Below are 19,525 nucleotides of genomic sequence, written 5' to 3'. Positions count from 1 at the left end.
CCCAGGCTGTCAATTTGGCTCAAAACCACCCCCAAACCTTTCCCGCTGGCATCAGTGTTGACAATGGAATGTAATGAGGGATTAAAACCTTGTAAAGGTGGGGCTCTGCAAATGTCATCTTTTATATCCCCAAAAGCCCTCTCACACTCATCAGACCACACGAATTTGCATCCTTGCTTAACCAGCTGTCTAAGAGGGAAGGTCTTAGAAGAAAAGTCTTTTACAAACTTCGCATAAAATTCAGACAACCCCAAAAAAGCCTTCACTTCGCCTTTGTTCTTTGGGGAAGGGGCATTCTTGATGGCTGACAACAACTCTTTTTTAGGTTTGATGCCTTCACCGCAAATTTCATGACCTAAATAGGTAACACTAGACACAGCAAACTTGCACTTTTGAATGTCAGCGGTAAGACCATACCGTTCCAGAGTCTTAAGAACTCTAAACAAATTCTCGTCATGCTCCTCCCTGGTGGTACCCATGATCATAATGTCATCCTGAAAAATTAATAAGTTGGGCTCATCTTTGAACAGCATATGCATGAGCCTCTGAAACATAGCTGCAGCAGAGGCAAGTCCAAAAGGGACTCTTTTAAACCTAAAACATCCAAATGGAGTCACAAATGTAGTGAGGCTTCTGCTGTCAGGATGTAATGCAACTTGGTGGTACGCTGCAGTAAGGTCAACAGTCGAGAACCATTTAACTCCATTGGTATGAGAAAACATCTCACTGATTCTAGGCAAAGGGTACTGATCAATCAGGATATTCTTATTAAGGTCCCTGAGGTCCACACATAAACGGAGCTTGCCGTTGGATTTTTTAGCGCAAACCAAAGGTGCGACCCATTCTGCAGACTCCACAGGTTCGATGATGCCACCTCTTTGTAGCTTAACGAGTTCTGATTTAACTTCATCCCTGATTGAGAAAGGGATGTTCCTGCATTTGTGGATACACGGAACAGCATTTTTTTTAAGCTCAATTTTATGATGAAATCCTTTAAGCTTCCCTATTCTCCCAGAAAACACAGTTTGAAATCTCTCTTTAATATTCATTGTATATGCATCCTCTGATTGCACAGACAAGACAGGATCAGGGCTGTTAGGATCTAGGAATATGCCCAGCTTACCTTGGTCCCTCCACCCCAGTACAGAAGGACCAACTTCAGAAATGTACAATTTGCTAACTGTTTGTCTGTCTTTGAACAAGAAAGGCAGTTCCCTGTAACCTAAAATATCGATAGGTGAAATGTCAGGACTGGCAAGTTTACGGCCTATCACGGGAATAAATTTTTCCTCCCAGACATCTCTGTTAACAATTGTATAGGGTGAACCCGAATCAGCTACTATGGCAATGTTCACTCCACCAATCTCCATATGGCAGACAGGTTTTTTGCTTTTGCCCTTCACATTCAGAACGTCATCATCAACCAGTAGCACAAAAAGATTCATGTCATCCTCATCAGAAGAATCCGACATGTCATATCCATCAGGTACGACTACTTTCACTTTAGAATTCTTCCTTTGCTTGCTATGACACATTTTTGCAAAGTGCCCAACAATTCCGCACTTGGTACACCTTTGTTTAAGGGCAGAGCAGTTTTTGTCATTCGCCAAGTGGAATTTGCTCCCACATCTAAAACATCTTTTGTCACCAGGGGGGGGGGGGGGGGCATGGCTGACAGAAATTCCTGCAGCTAGGCCAAAGTCGCCGACGAACTCGGGAAGGGCAGGTAAGCCGACGGCGACTACGTAGGCTCCGCCAGAGCCGCGGGGGAGGCACCACCCGCACCCTCAGCCGCGTTGCGCAACGGGAGAGGGGAAGTCAGAGAGCGATGGTGCTTCTTCGACTTCTTGTGATGGTTCGCCTTACCTGACCTAGAGTGCGAAGACTTCGATCCCGACGAACGATGGTGTTGGTTCCGCGACCGGTCCCTCGACCTTGAGCGGCGCGGAGCCGACTGACTGTTTTCCCGCAACTTTCGGGACCACTCCCGCAAAGTCTTTGGCGCCATGGCCCAGCAGTAGGGGCACGACTTGGGGTCATGGTCGTGCCCCAGGCAGTAGAGTCTCATGCGATGACAGTCCCCGACTTGAAACCGGGTATCCCTACGGCACCAGGAGTCGATCGACTCGAAAAAACAGAAACAAAAAGCCTAAAAAAACTCAGTCAAAAAATTACTGGGGGGTACCGCTCTCTCCGGATCTGCGCTTGCTGGCGCGGATAAAGAAAGAACTGACGTAAACGCGCGAGGGCGGCGTCTAAGTAGCTGCCGCGACGTCATCTCGGCGAACACTACGCCAACGACAGATGCGGAGCCGCACAACACCACCTTCCGACACGCAGGGGTACTGCTGACAAAAACTTTCTGGATCCAGTCTGACGCCTGGGGGTAATTCTAAGGTAAGGAATCTATCACTACGTGTTTCTTTCAGATACATAGAGACACTGGCTCATACCCAATTGGCATATTTCATTTACTTTTAAGTCCCTAATAAAGTGCCCTACCTGCACCCAGGGCCAATAAATGAAATGATACTAGTGGGCCTGTAGCACTGGTTGTGTCACCCACTTAAGTAGCCCTCTAACAATGTCTCAGGCCTGCCATTGCAGTGCCTTTGTGTGCAGTTTACTTAGCCATTTTGACCTGGAAAATTAAACCTTTTGCCAGCCCCAAAACACCGCTTTTTTAATACATATACGTCACTCTTAGGTTAGGCCATGGACAGTCCCTAAGGCAGGGTGCAATGTATTTAAAAAGCAGGACATGTACTTTTACTGGTAGTGAAAAACTCTTAAATTCTTTTTTTACTACTGCAAGGCCTAAATCTCCCATAGGATAACATTGGGATTTCCTTTTATAAGAGTAATTTCTAAATGGTAAGATATTACGGATTAATGTCTGGTGTCTTAATTTAAAATACTAACTTTGAGTCAAGTTGAATTTTCAATTAACATTCTGAAAATGCCACTTTTAGAAATTTCGCAGTGTCTTACTTTAGCCATTTGGTGCCCGCTGCCTGTCTCGGATACACGTCTGAAGTGGGTGGCAGCTGGCTTTGTGTATTCTCCTTAGACAGGTCCTAGACTTGATGGGACGTTCTAGCAAGATGGGAGGGAGGAGATGGATCCAGCCTCACTTACACCTGAATAGGCTGTGTCCTGCCATCAAAACAAAGGGCTACATACCCTCCTGCAGTGAGTCTGGAGACAGGGCTGGGAGGGAGGACTCTGTGCTAGTCAAACGCAAGTCTTTGGGATCTCTCCCACTTCAAAGATCTAATTGAGTATAAGTACTGGACCTCTGACATCACCACTTCAGTACACTTCTGGACCTCTGAAGACTTTGCCAGGAAGGGCTGCTGAAAGGACTGTCATGCTGCTGGACTGCTGTATGCTACTCCTGCTTTGCTGACCTGCTGCTCTCTTGCCTGGGTAAGGACAGTGGATCAGCATCACCTGAAACCAGAGTGACTCCAAGGGCTAGCCTCCTGATCTGAAGTCTCAGGGATATTAAAAAAAAACTACCAGCCAATCTGCTTCTGCACTAAGGACTCTGAACTATGTGAGTCTACCCTGCCAAGTGGTCCCACCCCAGTCCTAGACCTTTGGAAGTGGGCCTCAGGTGTTTTTACAACGAAACAGGTGAATCCTCTGCTAAGTGGCGCATCTACTAGTATAACTGATACATCTCCTAAGCTGAGCAGCGCATCTTCGAGCAGAACCGACGCATCGGCGCAGTTGCATGGATTCAACTGGTTACAAAAGACTTGCATTGCCGCTGCATCCCGCATCTTGGGATTGAAGTATCGTCTTTGGAACCGCCACTGTGCAACACTTTTCCCGGCACGAGGTCTGCGCATCCTTCATTGACGCCAGCCTCGACGACAATGCAGAGGGCTCTCAAACATTTACTTTACTTTGCATATTTCTTTCTATATGTTTCATTAGCTCACTCTATTTATCCTGCAATACTGGTAAAGACCTTTTTAGGAACTTTAGCCAACAAGTCCAAAATCTCTGCTGCTTTAATCAGGATTCTGATGTTTTAGAGTTTAATCAGATTAAATGAAGGGCTCTGAGAGAAGCTGTGTAATCAGGCTGAAATTCAATATACATCCTTTTAAGAATGCCAGACCTAATGTCTTTGCCAATGCTAGTTATTGAATATGCTACTTACCAGTATGCATCTGTTCTTGGCATGTAGGGCTGCTGACATTCATATCTGTGCATAGATCGCCGCCTAGTGTTGGGTCCGGATGTTTGCACGTTGTTGTCCTGGAAGAGTCTTCGAAGTATCCTTGGATAGGTGACTCCTCCCCTGGACTACAGTGCGCATGGGCATCCTCTCCATCCTCAGATTGTTTTTCGCCATTGTGGCAGTGATGGAGTAGATACAGAAAGTGATGACCATGCTTGCAGTAATTCTGAGAGCTGCAGCTGCGACAGGCGCCGGGGAGGAGGGAGGGCGATATGAATGTCAGCAGCCCTACATGCCAAGAACAGATGCATACTGGTAAGTAGCATATTCAGTTCGAGGCATGTGGGCTGCTGAATTCATATCTGTGCATAGAATATATAGCAGTGCCCTCTATTGGCGGCGGCTACCCGTGCCAGCTGCAGCGGTCTGAAAAAGTGTTTTGAGAACAGCCTGTCCTACAGCTGCCTGCTGTTTTGACTGCACATCTACGCAATAGTGTTTTGTAAATGTGTGTGTAGTGGACCATGTGGCTGCTCTGCATATATCATGCAGGGGAATATTTCCTAGGAAGGCCATGGAAGCCCCCAACTTACGTGTTGAGTGGGCTCGTGGTGGAATAGTTAAGGTGCGTTTTGCTTTTTGATAACAGATTTGAATACACTTAACTATCCATCTGGCTATCCCTGCTTTGGAGATGGCGTTACCTTTGTGGTGTGGGACAAAGGCAACGAACAGTTGTTTTGTCTTCCTGAAGGGTTTAGTCCTATCGATGTAGTACATGAGGGCCCTCCGTACATCTAGTGTATGTAGTGCCCTTTCTGCAACCGTTTGTGGGTTTTGGAAGAAAACTGGCAGTTCAATAGTCTGATTCATGTGGAACTGCGATATTACTTTGGGCATGAATTTGGGGTTGGTACGTAGTACGACCCTGTTGGTGTGAACCTGTATAAATGGCTCTTGAACGGTTAGTGCCTGGAGTTCACTAACTCTCCTTAGGGAAGTGATCGCTACAAGGAAGGCCACTTTCCAGGTAAGGAATTGAATCTCGCATGAGTGTAGAGGTTCAAAGGGTGGACCCATCAGGCGTGTGAGGACCAAGTTGAGGTTCCACATTGGAGCCGGTGGGTGGCTTGGTGGAATGACTCGTTTGAGTCCTTCCAAGAATGCTTTGATGGCAGGCACTCTGAATAGAGAGAGGTGCTGCCTGGTTTGCAGATAGGCTGAGATTGCGGTCAAATGGACACGTATAGAGGTGTACGCCAGATTGCATCGATATAGGTGTAAGAGGTAACAGATGATGTTTTGGATGGATGCGTCCAGCGGGTTGATGTCATTATTACCGCAATAAATGACGAACCTTTTCCATTTGGATGCATAGCAAGCTCTGGTAGTGGGTCTCCTGGCCTCCTTGATGATGTCCATACAGTCAGGTGGCAGGTTGAGATAGCCAAACTCTAGGACTTCAGGAGCCAGATCGCCAGATTCAGCTGTTGCGGATCTGGGTGCTGAACCTCTCCATGGTTCTGCGTCAAATGCGCGGGTTTGATCCGCAGCCTTTGATGCGGCACCACGGAAAGTTCGAGGAAGGTGGTGTACCACGGCTGGCGTGCCCACGTGGGAGCAACTAGGACGAGTGTCAGGGAGTGTTGTCGGAGTTTGCGGGCCACTAGCGGTATCAATGGCGCTGGGGGGAAAGCGTACGCAAATCTGCCGGACCAGTTCATCCATATCGCATTGCCCTGCGACTGCGGATGTGGGAATCTGGCGGCGAAGCTTTGGCATTTTGCGTTTTCGCTTGTCGCGAATAGGTCTATCTCCGGATGACCCCACTGCTGGAAGTACGGTTGGAGTACTGATGGGTGTAACTCCCACTAGTGCATCTGGTGGCTGTGTCTGCTGAGCAGATCCGCCATCTGGTTGTCCTTGCCAGGGAGGTGTTCCGCCATGAGGAACATGTTCCTTTGAATGGCCCACTTCCACATGCTCTGAGCCAGATGAGACAACTGTGGAGAGTGTGTTCCTCCCTGTTTCTGTATATAGTACATTGCGGTCATGTTGTCCGTCCGGATCAACACGACCTTGTTGCATAGATGTACTTTGAATGCCTTCATGGCTAGGAAGATTGCCATCAATTCCAGAAGGTTGATGTGCAACTTCTTTTGTTGTGTTGTCCATAGTCCTTGCACTGTATAGTGGAGTACATGAGCTCCCCATCCCTGGAGAGACGCGTCCGCTGTCAGTACTATCTGTGGGACAGGCTCTTGGAATGGTCGGCCCTTGCAAAGGTTTTGTGGATTCCACCAATGCAGAGAGTTGTATGCCCGACCGCTCACCAACACTAGGTCCTTTAACTGTCCTTGAGCCTGATTCCACTGACGTGCTAGGCACTCCTGAAGTGGGCGCATATGTAATCTCGCGTGCGGGACTATGAAGATGCAGGAGGCCATCATGCCTATCAACTGCATAAACACTCGCGCTGGGAGTGAGTGATTGGGTTTGAACTTGGAGATCAGCAGTTGTATGCTGTTGATCCTCACTAAATTTGGCTGAGCTGTGGCCGCCAGAGTGTCTATAGTCGCACCTAGGTACTGTTGTACGTGTGCGGGCTGGAGATGGGACTTTGGATAATTTAGTGAGAATCCCAGACTGTGAAGAAGGTGAATGGTGCGGGACATGTGGCTTGCACATTGCTGGGCTGACTTCGCTTGAACGAGCCAGTCGTCTAGGTAGGGGTAGACGTGTATATGCTGCCTCCGTAGATGTGCTGCCACCGTAGCTAGGCACTTCGTGAAAACCCTGGGCGCTGTTGTCACGCCGAAGGGAAGGACTTTGAACTGATAGTGCTGCCCCTGAACAGTGAACCTGAGGTATTTTTTGTGTGAGGGGTGGATGGGTATGTGAAAGTACGCATCCTTGAGGTCCAGTGTGGCTAGGAAGTCTCCCTGCTTGAGAAGCGGAAGGACTTGCTGTAGAGTGAGCATGTGAAAGTGCTCTGAAAGAATGTACTGGTTCAGGGGTCTCAGGTCTAATATAGGTCTGAGCGACCCGTCCTTTTTTGGAATTAAGAGGTAGAGGGAGTACACTCCCGCACCCTGCTCGTGGATGGGTACGACCTCTATAGCGCCTTTTAGAAGCATACTTTGCACTTCTTGCTGTAAGAGCGTTAAGTGCTCTGAGGACATAGGACGGCTTCTTGGTGGTATTGTGGGTGGAGTGGAGGTTAACTCCAGACAGTAACCGTATTTTACAATATCTTTGACCCACCTGTCCGTGGTGATGGAATTCCACGTGGACAGGAACCTTTGTAGCCTTCCCCCGACAGGTGTTATGTGGTCGGGAGGAAGGGAGAGGGCGTCACTGCTTGTTCTTGGGGGAGGACCTGGTGTTGCCGTAGCCGCGTCCTCTGCCCTTTGTGCTGGAGCCACGATATCCACCTCGGGTGTTTTTATCATAGGTGGTCTGTGTATTGCCTTTGTTATATGTTTGTTGTGACCCCTGTCCTCTACCTGCTCCCTTGTTTCCGGGGCGACGAAAGGAGCCGCTCCGAAAGGACTGAGTTTGTAGGGCGCCCATGGACTTTGCAGTGTCCGTGTCCTTTTTTATCTTTGAGGGTGGTGTCAACCTCTGGCCCGAATAAATAGTCGGGGTTGACGGGCTGGTTCAGTATATTGTTTTGTACCTCAGGCTTGAATCCTGAGATCAGCAGCCAGGCATGTCGTCGCAGCATGACGCTTGTGTTTATGGCTCTGGCAGCCGTGTCTGCAGCATCTAGTGCGCATTTGATGGAAGCGTTCGTTAGTAGCTGTCCCTCTCTGATGAGCATTTCTGCGCCTTCCTTGAACTGGTCTGGGAGATGTTGGAATATTTGCTCCAGTGTGTCATAGTGCGCTCTATCATAGCGAGCAAGGAGCGCTTGAGTGTTGGCTATGCGCCATATGTTGGCCGCTTGTGCGGCAACTCGCTTGCCAGAGGTTTCCAACACCTTGGACTCTTTGTCCGGGGGAGGAGCGTCACCTGTCGTTTGCGAGTGTGCCCTCTTGCGTGCATTCGCTACGACGATGGAGTCGAGTGGTAATTGTCCTCTGATGTAAGTAGGATCCCCAGGTGCTGATCTGTATTTTTTATCAATCCTGGGGTTTATCACTCGTGCCCTGGTGGGTTCTTTGAAAATGTCCTTGGCTGGTTTGAGGACCCCCTTCAACATTGGCAGAGTCTTTACATGTCTTTCTGAGGATGCAAAGGTGTCCATTAGAAAGTCATCTTCGATGGTATCAGAGTGAAGCTGTACCCCATGGTTATTTGCAGCACGTTCAATAAGAGCGTTGAACGCCGCAGTATCCTCCGTAGGAGATGTTTTTGCCCCATAGAGTTGTTGGTCCTGTGCATCGAGAGGTGCACTGGGGTCTGCAGGGTCGCCCCAAGTTTGATCAGGGTCCTGCTGGTCATCAGGGTCCGTGTCTACATGGTAGGGGACTTGGTCATCCATGTAGTCCTCCAATGCATCCGTATCGGAGCGTGTGGGGGAGAACCGGTGTGGATCCTGGTAGGATGAATGGAAGGGTTCATAAAGGAGAGGTTCCGATTCTGCAGGCAACTTCCTTTTTAGTGGGATCCTGAAAGGGTCCAACGGCGGCTCCGAAGTTATCCTTCGGTCGTGGAGAATCATCCTGCCAGTGTCGGCGTCGATGATACGTGCCGGAGACGTCTCAGCAGGTGTGACCGTAGGTTGGGTGACCCGTGTCCTGAGTTGGAACATTTTTGGGATTGTCGACGGAGGCAAGCCGAAGGTAATGTTGGCCGGCACCGAAGAGGCTGCTGGAGCTCCGATCGAACCGGAACCCGACGTGTCCTGGAGGACAGCTGTGGTTTTGCTGCCTTGCGTCGCACCAGGTCGTACTTGGGGCGCCTTCGAGGCTTTGGCACCGGCCAGGCTCGTAGAGGCGGCCGTGGATTTTTTCGGCGCCGGCGGTTCATCGAGTCGAGGTGCAGAGATCACCGTCGAAGTCTTCGATACCTGAGGCTTAGGTGTCGTCGGGGGAGCGATGCGAGACACAGCAGGCGGTACGGCCCTTGGTGTCGTTGGTGCCGGTAGCCGAGCAGGTTTGTCGGTGCCGATGGCTTTTTTCCGTTTGTCGACTCCAACGTCGCCCGCTTCAAGTTCGGCACCGAAGTCCCTCTTGGTGCGGTCGGTGCCGACGCGGGGCGCTGGCGTCGAAGGCCTCGATCCGACCAGCGCCACTTTCAGTTTCTGTTTCGGTGGAACCGGAGCAGCTTTCGGTTTCGGTTTTGTGGTAGGGAAACCGGCCTGTTTATGTAGTAATGGCTGCCGCTGAACGTCCGAGGCCGGGCCCGAGGGCGGGGCCGAAGAACTGCGGGATGGGTCTCGGGTAAGGCCCGAAGGCGATCCCTCGACCGGAGCCATAGGCTGTGGCACTGGTGTTTCAACGGTTTGAACAGGTAGGCCTTGTTCATCATTGGAGCTACTCTCTTCGGCCCCTAAGGCCTCCTCGTCGTCTCCTACCTCGGTGTCGTCTTCACCTCTGTGGAAGAGTGACTCGTCTACCTCGTCCGATCCGGGTTCATGTTCGGAAACGGGACTGGAGGGCAAGACTTCTAATTCCTCGACGTCTTCGGCCTCGTCGAAGATGTCTGTTGGGGCCGGTGCCGCGTGCTGCGCCTCGAGTCTCGCCGCTAGTCGATTCCGCAGAGTCTTCTTGGAACGGAACCGGGCACAGGCCATGCATGTCGATTCGTCGTGGTCCGGCGAAAGGCATTTGTTGCACACCGGATGGACGTCGATGTGTGGGTACTTCGCATTGCATACCGGACACCTTTTGAATGGCGTCCTCGATTCCATCGTCGAAGTAGTCGATGGACAGGTAAATGCGAAAAAAGTCGGTGCTGAAAGTTAGTAAACTAACAGGATTGTATCGAAACCCGATCGATAAACAGTACCGACGCAAACTAAAGGCCTTTTGGCCTCGAAAAAATATTTTCCTAACTTGAGCTAAGATAGCACATCCGAACCCAATGGCGGAAAAAAACAATCTGAGGATGGAGAGGATGCCCATGCGCACTGTAGTCCAGGGGAGGAGTCACCTATCCAAGGATACTTCGAAGACTCTTCCAGGACAACAACATGCAAACATCCGGACCCAACACTAGGCGGCGATCTATGCACAGATATGAATTCAGCAGCCCACATGCCTCGAACGTATTGGAACCAGCAAGGGACCTATCCAGCTGTAGGGAATGAAGTTCATAGACAGACAGTTCCTAAAAAGATGCAGCAGCAATATGACAAAGTCAGCTTGGGCATGCTTAAACAATGACTCCGAGATGTCGTTTGGACTCGGAGCACCAGAGGTGCGAGTGGCGATTATTAAAGCACCAACTGCACTTAAGGGATTAGGTCTTCTATCTCTATTGGATGAGTGGGGGTGGACAACTTCGAATGCCACCGCTTTCAGGGAAGGATTGCATTACTCACATAAACTTGTTTAATGTGCTTTTTCAGCTCACTGGAGTTTTGTTTGTGGCAAAAGAGTGAGATTTCCCTATTGACATCTCATTCACTGTGCACTAGAATCTCCTTGAATCTTTGGATTTTGCCACTTCTAGCAATATGGTCCATAGTCTCTCCACTGCAGTTTTCGTTTGGTCAGATACTGCCTTTCTCTCTTGTTGCACTGTTTACTTCTTTTAACTCTGTTCTTGTTTTAATACAACTTCGGCTTCTAACTGCCTTGTTCAGCCAATATGTTTCCTGGGTGCTGATCTGTTTACGGGTCACTTTGGGGAGAGGATGTAACCTTATGGTTAGAGCTGTCGACCTTGAAGCTGGTAAACCGGGTTTGAGTCTCGGCAACTACGCTCAACATCCTGTGATTCTGGGCAAATCACTTAATCTCCCCATGCCTGGCAAAAATGAATGCAACGAAACTGGTGCTCATGTAAAGCACTCTGATACCCAATTTCTCGGGTCTAGTTAGCGCTATATAAAACAAAAAAAAACAAAAAAACTCCCTTTGCTGGTTTACGATCTCCTTCACAGCGCCAAGATTCCAGAAGGAAGACAGAAATTGTGAATACCCGCTGGCTATGCATATCTTTATATTCCTACTAGAGCCGATCATGGCAAAAATTTCAGGGAAGGTACTTGGTGTGGAGCCCTTTTGGAAAACATGAAACAGAATAGTGGGAGACCAGCAAACAGCATACAGAAGAATATTTTAGCGATTGAGATTGTTAGAGGAGAAAGAAAGCAGCAAAAGTCTAAAATAAAGTTCAGCAACTTACCAAATGCTATTCAGAATGAAGAAAAGCTGGATGAAGATGCATCCGAAGGGTAGGATCCCACCCATAACAATTCCTGGTAATGGTTTTGTGTAAAATGACTGCTCAGGAATCTGACGAGGTATCTGGTTTGTCCGAACTGGGTTTTCAATAGCCTTTGTGAACAAAGAAATACTTTCCATTATGAACGTATAGATTTTCTGCGTGATAAATCCTGCACCTCTTTCGCTTGCAGGCACACTAACTGTATTTAAAGAGTTCAATTAGACAGCTTGTAGAGCCTGCAAATCAAAATCTAGTAATACACGTCGCAGATTGCTTTGTGTAACATCAGAATTTTGTGGAGCAAATTGTCTCTTGCAATAAAATGTACACAATTCTTTCTAAGAAAAGGTGATGTTAACCATAAAACCAGTTTTTGTAAATGTGCAAACACAAACGATAAGCAGAAATTACATGCAATGGATAAAGAAATCCCTACTAGTAAAATTCTGCTACACAAGGGAAATTTTCATTTATTTAATGCATACATCATTGAATTTATCATCTGGACTAGTCAGTATAAGTAAGCACATTGTCTTAGCATCTCTTATCCTATTTAATAGAGTATCTATACAGTAGCAGGGCAAATACAAGTGCCTTTTCATTGTCATCTGCACTTTATTGCTAGCAACAAGCACTGAGAAACAACTATTTCCAGCTGCCCAATTGAGTTTTCCCTCACCTCTGCATCTTAACAGGCACAGTATAGACACAGCATATAAAGAGAGTTACCAAGATGTCAGTCGAAAGGTGGAGACCAGTTATCATCTTGCATTATAAAAGTCCTAGAGCTGCTGAAATTTGTTTATCCTCACCGAATTATAGAGTATGCAGTCTGCGATCTTAGAATCTTCTACATAGTAGGCTTCCAGATCTAAGGTAAATGTTCCTAACAAAGTCAGCAGTGACTTTATTTGCAGAAACCTTTGAAATACTGTTTGCAATAGAAACAACAACCAGATTGTGGCCAATAACAGTACATATTCACATTAAAAGTGATCTTATAAGGATTATGTTACTTACCCAGTAGGAATCTGTTCTTGGCATGTAGAGCTGTAGATTTACATGCTTTGCATACTCCTGCCATCTTGTGTTGGCTCCGGATGTTTGCAAGTTGTTTTTCTTCAAAGATATCTTTCCAGTCACAAGGCAAGGCGACTCCTCCTTTTGGTGATGGTACACACGGGAATAGACTCCATTGTTAGATTGTTTTCCCGCAAGAGGGTGAGAACGGAGTAAGTGAGTGTAGTTAAGAGATGTCCATGCATAGATAATGTAAATAATGAGAACTGCAACTACAGGTGTCAGGGGAGTGTGAGTGTGAATCTACAGCTCTACATGCCAAGAACAGATGCTTACTGGGTAAGTAACATAATTAGTTTGCGGCATGTGTGCTGTAGAGAGACATGCTTTGCATAGACTATATAGCAGTATTCTCCCAAAGCAGTGGCTAACCAGTAGATGTTGCAGTTGTCTGAAAAGGTGTCTTTAGCACTGCTTGGCCTACATTTGCCTGTTGGCGTGCTGATACATCCACACAATAGTGTTTGGTAAATGTGTGTGGTGTAGACCATGTTGCTGCTTTACAGATGTCAGCTATAGGGAGGTTACCTAAAAAGGCAATAGATGCCCCTATTTTGCGAGTTGAATGCACTTAACAATCCATCTTGAAATACCAGATTTAGAAACAGGATTGCCTTTGTGAGGTGGTGTAAGGGAAACAAACAGTTGCTTTGTTTTACGAAAGTCTTTTGTTCTTTCTATATAGTACAATAGAGCTCTTTTGATGTCAAGTGTGCCCATTCTGCTATTGAATCAGGTTGAGGAAACAACACAGGTAACTCAACTGATTGTTTAATATGGAAAGCAGAAACCACTTTGGGAAGGAATCTGGGATTAGTGCGAAGAACAACCCTATCTTTATGTAGTTGAAAGAAGGGTTCTTCGAAGGTGTATGCTTGTAGCTCACCAACTCGCCTTAATTAAGTGATTGCAATGAGAAATGCAACCTTCCATGAGAGAAACTTTAAAGGACACTTGTGAAGTGGTTCAAAGGGCGGACCCATAAGTCTTGTAAGTACAACATTAAGATTCCACAATGGTGCCGGGGGAATTTTTGCCGGTATAACTCTTTAAGCCTTATATAAAGGCTTTAATGACAGGAACTTTGAACAAAGACAAATGCTGTGTGTTTTGCAAATATGCAGCTACTGCTGCTAGATGCAACCAAATTGATGTGTAAGCTAGCCCACATTGCTTTAGGTGCAGAAGTAACAATGTTTTGAACTGAAGCATCTAGAGGTAGAATTTTGTTATTACAGTTGACAACAAATTGTTTCCATTTTGCTGCATAGCAATCTCTGGTAGTAGATTTTATTGCTTCCTTCAGAATAGTCATACAGTATGGTGGCAAACTTAAATATCCAAACTCTATGACTTCAGGAGCCAAATCGCTAAGTTGAGTTCCTTGGGATTTGGATGTCTGATTTTTTCATGGTTCTGAGTAAGGAGACTGGAGGTGAGATGTAGTCTTTGATGTGGAACTACTGAGATCTCTAACAGGGTGGTGTACCACGGTTGACGGGCCCATGTGCGAGCTAACACCAGTGTGAGAGATGTTTGCCTGAGCTTCCTAACACAAAATTGGAGGAGAGGGAGAGGCGAAAAAGCGTAGCCAAAAATCCCTGACCAATTCATCCATGTGGCATTGCCTTTGGATAGAGGGTGTGGGAACCTGGAGGAGAAGTTTGGGCATTGTGCGTTGTCTGTTGTCTGTTGTGGTGAACAGATCTAATTGAGGATATCCCCATTGTTGAAAGTATGGCAGGAGAACTTGGGGATGAAGTTTCCACTCGTGTATTTGTTGCCTTCTTCTGCTGAGGAGGTCAGCAATTTGATTGTTCACTCCTGGGAGGTGTTCTGCCAGAAGGTGACTCTTGTGACGGATTGCCAATTTCCAAATTGTCTGAGACAGTTGTGACAGTTGTAGAGAGTGTGCCCCCCCACCCCCCCCTGTTTTTGTACATAGTAAATCGCAGTCATGTTGTCCGTGCAGACTAGGACAACTTTGTCTGTGAGATGAGACTGAAAAGCTTTTAGCACTATGATGTGGAGTCGTTTGTGTTTGTTGTCCCAGAGACCCTGAATTGTGTAATGATGGAGATGTGCTCCCCAACCTGTGAGAGATGTCTGCTGTTAGCACTAATTGTGGAACAGGGTCATGAGAGGCCACCTTTTTAATATATTGTGGGTTCCACCACTGCAGAGAGCGATGGGTGCGTCTTTCTACCAACACTAGATCTGTTAACTAATGCTGTGACTGATACCACTGACGTGCTAAGCATTCCAGTAGTGGACACATGAATAGTCTTAAATGAGACACTATTGCAATGTATGACACAATCATTCCTAGTAGCCGCATGACAATTCTGGCTGGCAAGGTTAGGTTACTTTGGAACTGCAGCAATAGAGTTTGGATATTGGAAATTCTGGTTGCATTGGGGGAGGCTAGAGCTGTGTGAGTGTTGAGAGTGGCTCCTAGATAGGATTGTATCTGGGAAGAATGTAGGTGAGGCTTTGGAATATGAAACCCAATTTGTGGAGTAGGTGTAGTGTGATCTTGGTGTGTTATAAACACTTTTGGTGTGTGCTGGCTTCGTCTAGATACGGAAACACATGAATTTGCTGTCTCCTGAGATGAGCTGCCACTACTGTTAGACATTTTGTAAATACTCTGAGAGCAGTAGTTACTCCGAATGGGAACACTTTGAACTGATAGTGATTGCCTGCTATCAAAAATCTGAGATATTTGCGATGAGCTGGATGAATGGAAATGTGAAAATAGGTCTCTTAAGTCTAGTGCGGACATAAAATCGTCTTGCTGTTGAAGTGGAAGGACCTGTTGCAGAGTTACTATATGGAAATGTTCTGACAGTATGTAACCGTGATCCAAAATAGGGCTTAATGATCCGTCCTTTTTGGGGATCAGAAAATAAAGTGTGTATATCCCTGAACCTCGGTATTGTAATGGAACTGGTTCTATGGTGAAAGCTTGTGAGAACGAGGTGGAATGTTTGGAGTATTGGTATTAATCTCCAGGCAATAACCATGCTGGATAATTCCTAGCCCCCATTTGTCTGTTATGGATTGCCAAATGGGGAGGAATTGTAGAAGACGTCCCCAGTCATGTGTTCAATGATCTGGGGAATGGTGGGTAAGTCACTGCTTGTTAGGGGAAGGGAAGTTACGGGGTGCGGAACCCCTGCCCCTACCTTAGCCGTGGTTTCCTCTGTATCCTCCTTTAAAGAAGCCTCTTGTGGAGGAGGACTCATTGTTCCCTTTATATGAGGAAACATTGGTGCCTGAGGATGTGGTCTTGGACCCCCCCCATGGTAAAAGGAGCGACGAAAGGAGACCCAGTGTAAAGGAGACTGTAGAGCTCCCATAGACTTATCTACCTCAGTGTCTTTTTTTAATTTTCTCTAATGCCTGATCAACTTCAGGCATGAAGATGAGCAGATATGCCTCTGTGCTGGTCAGTCCTATTGCTGCCTGTGCAAATGACCAGGGAGGCCATCTTGAACCATGTACTGGACACTGGTGAAAACAAGAACCCTGATATATGATGGCTTCACTGATCATAGGGATGTTTGGTACCAAACATATCGTCTTGATAAACCCACACTGATGCAAGTGTAGATTTATCAAAACATGCCCTTAGAGGCAACCTTATAGGTGTCCCCTGAAAACCTACCAGCCTCTGGTGTGGTGCGCTTGCTGACTGGATTCTGCTAGCCTGCCACCCGAGACAACTGTCTGACCTCCTAGGGTGAGAGCCTTTTGCTCTCAGGTGGTCAGAAACAAAAGCCTATACAGGAAGAGGGTGTAACACCCTCCCCCACAGGATGACCAGCTGATTAGTCTCCTTGGGCTGGCGAACTTCAAAAGGAGCCGCCATCTTTGGAATACGAATCTGGCTCCACCCACAGGAGAGGAGGCCACCCCCTCACCCCCCGTCCAAAGCCCATTTGGCACCTAGACAGGCGGGAAAATTAGCTAGTCAGGCTAGTACCAACCCTAAGGTGGGCTAACTGAGGTGGACAAAAAGTTTCAGAGGTAGCATCTTAGTAATGTCATACCTAGGAATTCTGTGACAGGGCTATGCTCATTTTCCACAGGAAGTGGTCATTTAGGGGGCGTAGTGACCCCAAGGGTCAGATGCCCATTGGCTACTACCCAACACTCCCCTAAATTCAGTATGAAGGAGAGTCTCTGGCACCAGAGAAGCAGTTCCTGACGTCCTAAGTTGACAAAAGACACTAAAGGGCCGCAAAAGCAGAGAAGACTGAAAAGACCACCTGACTTGGCCCTCCATCGGACTGTCTGCACCCCTTGTCGAAAACTGCACCAGTCTATTTGTCCTGCAGCTGTTGACTCCAGAAACCTGGAAGGACTGCCTGCCTTCGAAAAAGGCTTGAGACCCCTGCGAACAGCAGACCTGTTCTAAAGAGCTCCAGAGGAGAAGACTCTGAGGCCTCCGGAACCGCCAAAACCAGACACCTGAAGCAGCCACTGCACCAGTCGCCTCCGGCCATAATTGAAGTGGGCCAACGGTGCCAAAAAAGTTACCAGACCTGAATCATGGTAGCACCCCTCCTGGACTCCACGATATGGCCTGCAGCCTCTGGATGCAAGTCTCCCTCTACCGCGACAGCAAGGAAAAATCTGACGCCTAAAGACACCTCTACACCCATCACTTCTAGGGCTTGGTGAAGCAGACCAAAGGTGTACCTCGTCCATGAGCATCGCAAGGCCTGATCCCACTTGCTGGTTCAGCCAGACTGACTTCCTAGCCAGAGTCTGTAGCCTCTTTTTACAGAGACCGATCCCCACTGAAACGGATTGGGCTTCCGTCATTGATTTGCACCCTGCACCCGGCCTGGTGCCGCTGGTGGTGTACTGTTGGTGCTGTCTAGGACCTTGCCCACCACTCACCTTTACCCCTGGAGATTCGTCCTGTACGTCGAACTCTATCTGTTTGCGGATAGCATTGCAGAACTCATAAATTGCACTATGTGTCCACTTTGTAAAGTGAAAAGAATTTATATCTGAAAACGTACTTACCTGAATGATTTTTCTCTGATGCCTAAACATCTATACAGATATCTGCTATTTTTATAAATTGGTGTGGATCTCCTTCTTGAGTTGCGTTGCCATTTATTAAACACGGTGTGTATATTTGCAAATGTCTTACACTCCTATGTGTTACGCCCAAGGCTGCTTGACCAAACTATCCCCTAATAGAGCATTTGGGATTGCATAGGAAGCCCTGGCCACGAGGATCCGTTTTTAAATGTTAGAGCTGTCCCGCTGCAGGGCCCTAGTTGTTTTAACACACCATTGTCAGTTCGCTTCATGGCTCCGTGCTTCTGGCATGAGAAGTTGTGACAAGTACTCACGTCAGTGCTCCGAGGTGGTGTCTATATAGATGACGCGGACTTCACGAGCAGAGCCCTAATGGTCCAGAGATGATTTTTCGGATCCGAAGGATCAGTGCCAGTGGATTTCGGTGCCGAATGCGCCGATGTGGAACCAGGCTTCGGTGTGAACTAAGACAGTGGTTTCCCTTTGGGTTGGTCTTTTGTTTTGGTACCGGGGATGGGGTTTCTGTACCGACGGTAGGCTCACTCGATCCAGAGTGGTCAGAAGGCTTATGTGTTGACTTCTTTGCCAAGCCCGAAGGCGGGGCATGGGAAGTTTGGTCCCGGTGTGCACCTGGGCCCGAAGGTGAAGGTGTTACCGAAGCCTTTTTATGAATGGGTGAGGGGTCAACGTCAGTACTTACGACCCGCTGCCCTGGAGTGATGGGGATGTCTTAAACGTCGGAGTCGTCTGCTTCGGAGGCGCTAATGTTGCCCTCTTCGATATGCTTCTGCTCAGGTACATTGATGCCTTCTTGGAAGATACCGTCCGGTATCTAGGTTGATGATTGAGCCATGCTTCTTCGAACCCGACGATCCCGTATTGTTTTCTTGGAGCGGAAAGAGGCATAAGCTGGACAGTCTTTGGCCTCGTGCTCGGGCGAAAGGCAGAGGTTACACACCTCGTGAAGATCAGCGTGTGGAAACTTGGATCCACATTGAGGACACTTTTTGAAAGGAGTCCTTTCCATGAGCCAAAAGGCCTGATGGCGCAGCTAGGCCCGAAGGCCTGCGTCAACGACCGGAATCGAAGAATTCAAGTTTGTAGAGATGCGCGTCAAATGGGAAACATGATCGAAATCAATACCGAAGAATGGGTGAAGGATTGCACGTCGAAAGGTAGAACGGTAACACCACCGAACTGGAGCGTGACGAACACATCCGAGCCCGATGGCGGAAAAAAACAATCTGAAGATGGAGTCAATGCCCATGCGCACTATTGTCCAGATGAGGAGTCACCTATCTCGTGACTTCCAAAGACTTATTCCAATACAACAACAAAGTGCAAACATCCGGGCTCAACACCAGATGGAGATCTATGCATAGTGTGTGATCTGCAGCTCATATGCCTCAAACGTAGGCTTTCTTCAAGTCCAACGCCACCATCCAGTCTTCCGGATCCAGGGCAGACAGGACCTGAGCAAGAGTGAGCATCTTGAACTTCTCTTTGAGGAAGTAGTTGAGGGATCGGAGGTAGAGGATAGAACGAAGGCCTCCGTCCTTCTTTGGAACCAGAAAATAGCGATAATAGCAACCACATCCTATTTCTGGCACGGGAACCCTCTCTATAGCTCCCTTGGCTAAGAGAGTTTTGACCTCCTCTCGAAGTAAGACAAGGTGATCCTTCTTCAGCCGATTGTACGTTGGAGGCATGGAAGGAGGAGTAGTTTTGAAGGGGAGGGAGTAGCCCCTTCGGACTATTTGCAAAACCCACCTGTCCAAGGCGATTTCCCGCCAGTGTTGGAGGTGATGGCTTATCCTGCCACCAACTGGTCACCCATGATCTGGGAGG

General features: G+C 47.7%; 1 protein-coding gene across 1 annotated transcript in view; it reads right to left on the bottom strand.

The window, feature by feature from the left end:
• Positions 1-19,525, bottom strand: part of TM9SF2 (transmembrane 9 superfamily member 2) — a 262,110-nt gene that overhangs the window by 59,873 nt on the left and 182,712 nt on the right. The window contains exon 14 of the mRNA XM_085622258.1: positions 11,495-11,646. Within this exon, the coding sequence (XP_085478384.1) occupies positions 11,495-11,646 (152 nt within the window). The remainder of the gene's footprint in view (positions 1-11,494; positions 11,647-19,525) is intronic.

The sequence above is a fragment of the Triturus cristatus genome, chromosome 8, assembly GCF_964204655.1.
Source record: "Triturus cristatus chromosome 8, aTriCri1.1, whole genome shotgun sequence".
Classification (NCBI taxonomy): Eukaryota; Metazoa; Chordata; class Amphibia; order Caudata; family Salamandridae; genus Triturus; species Triturus cristatus.
This window is presented reverse-complemented; position numbering and strand designations above follow the sequence as displayed.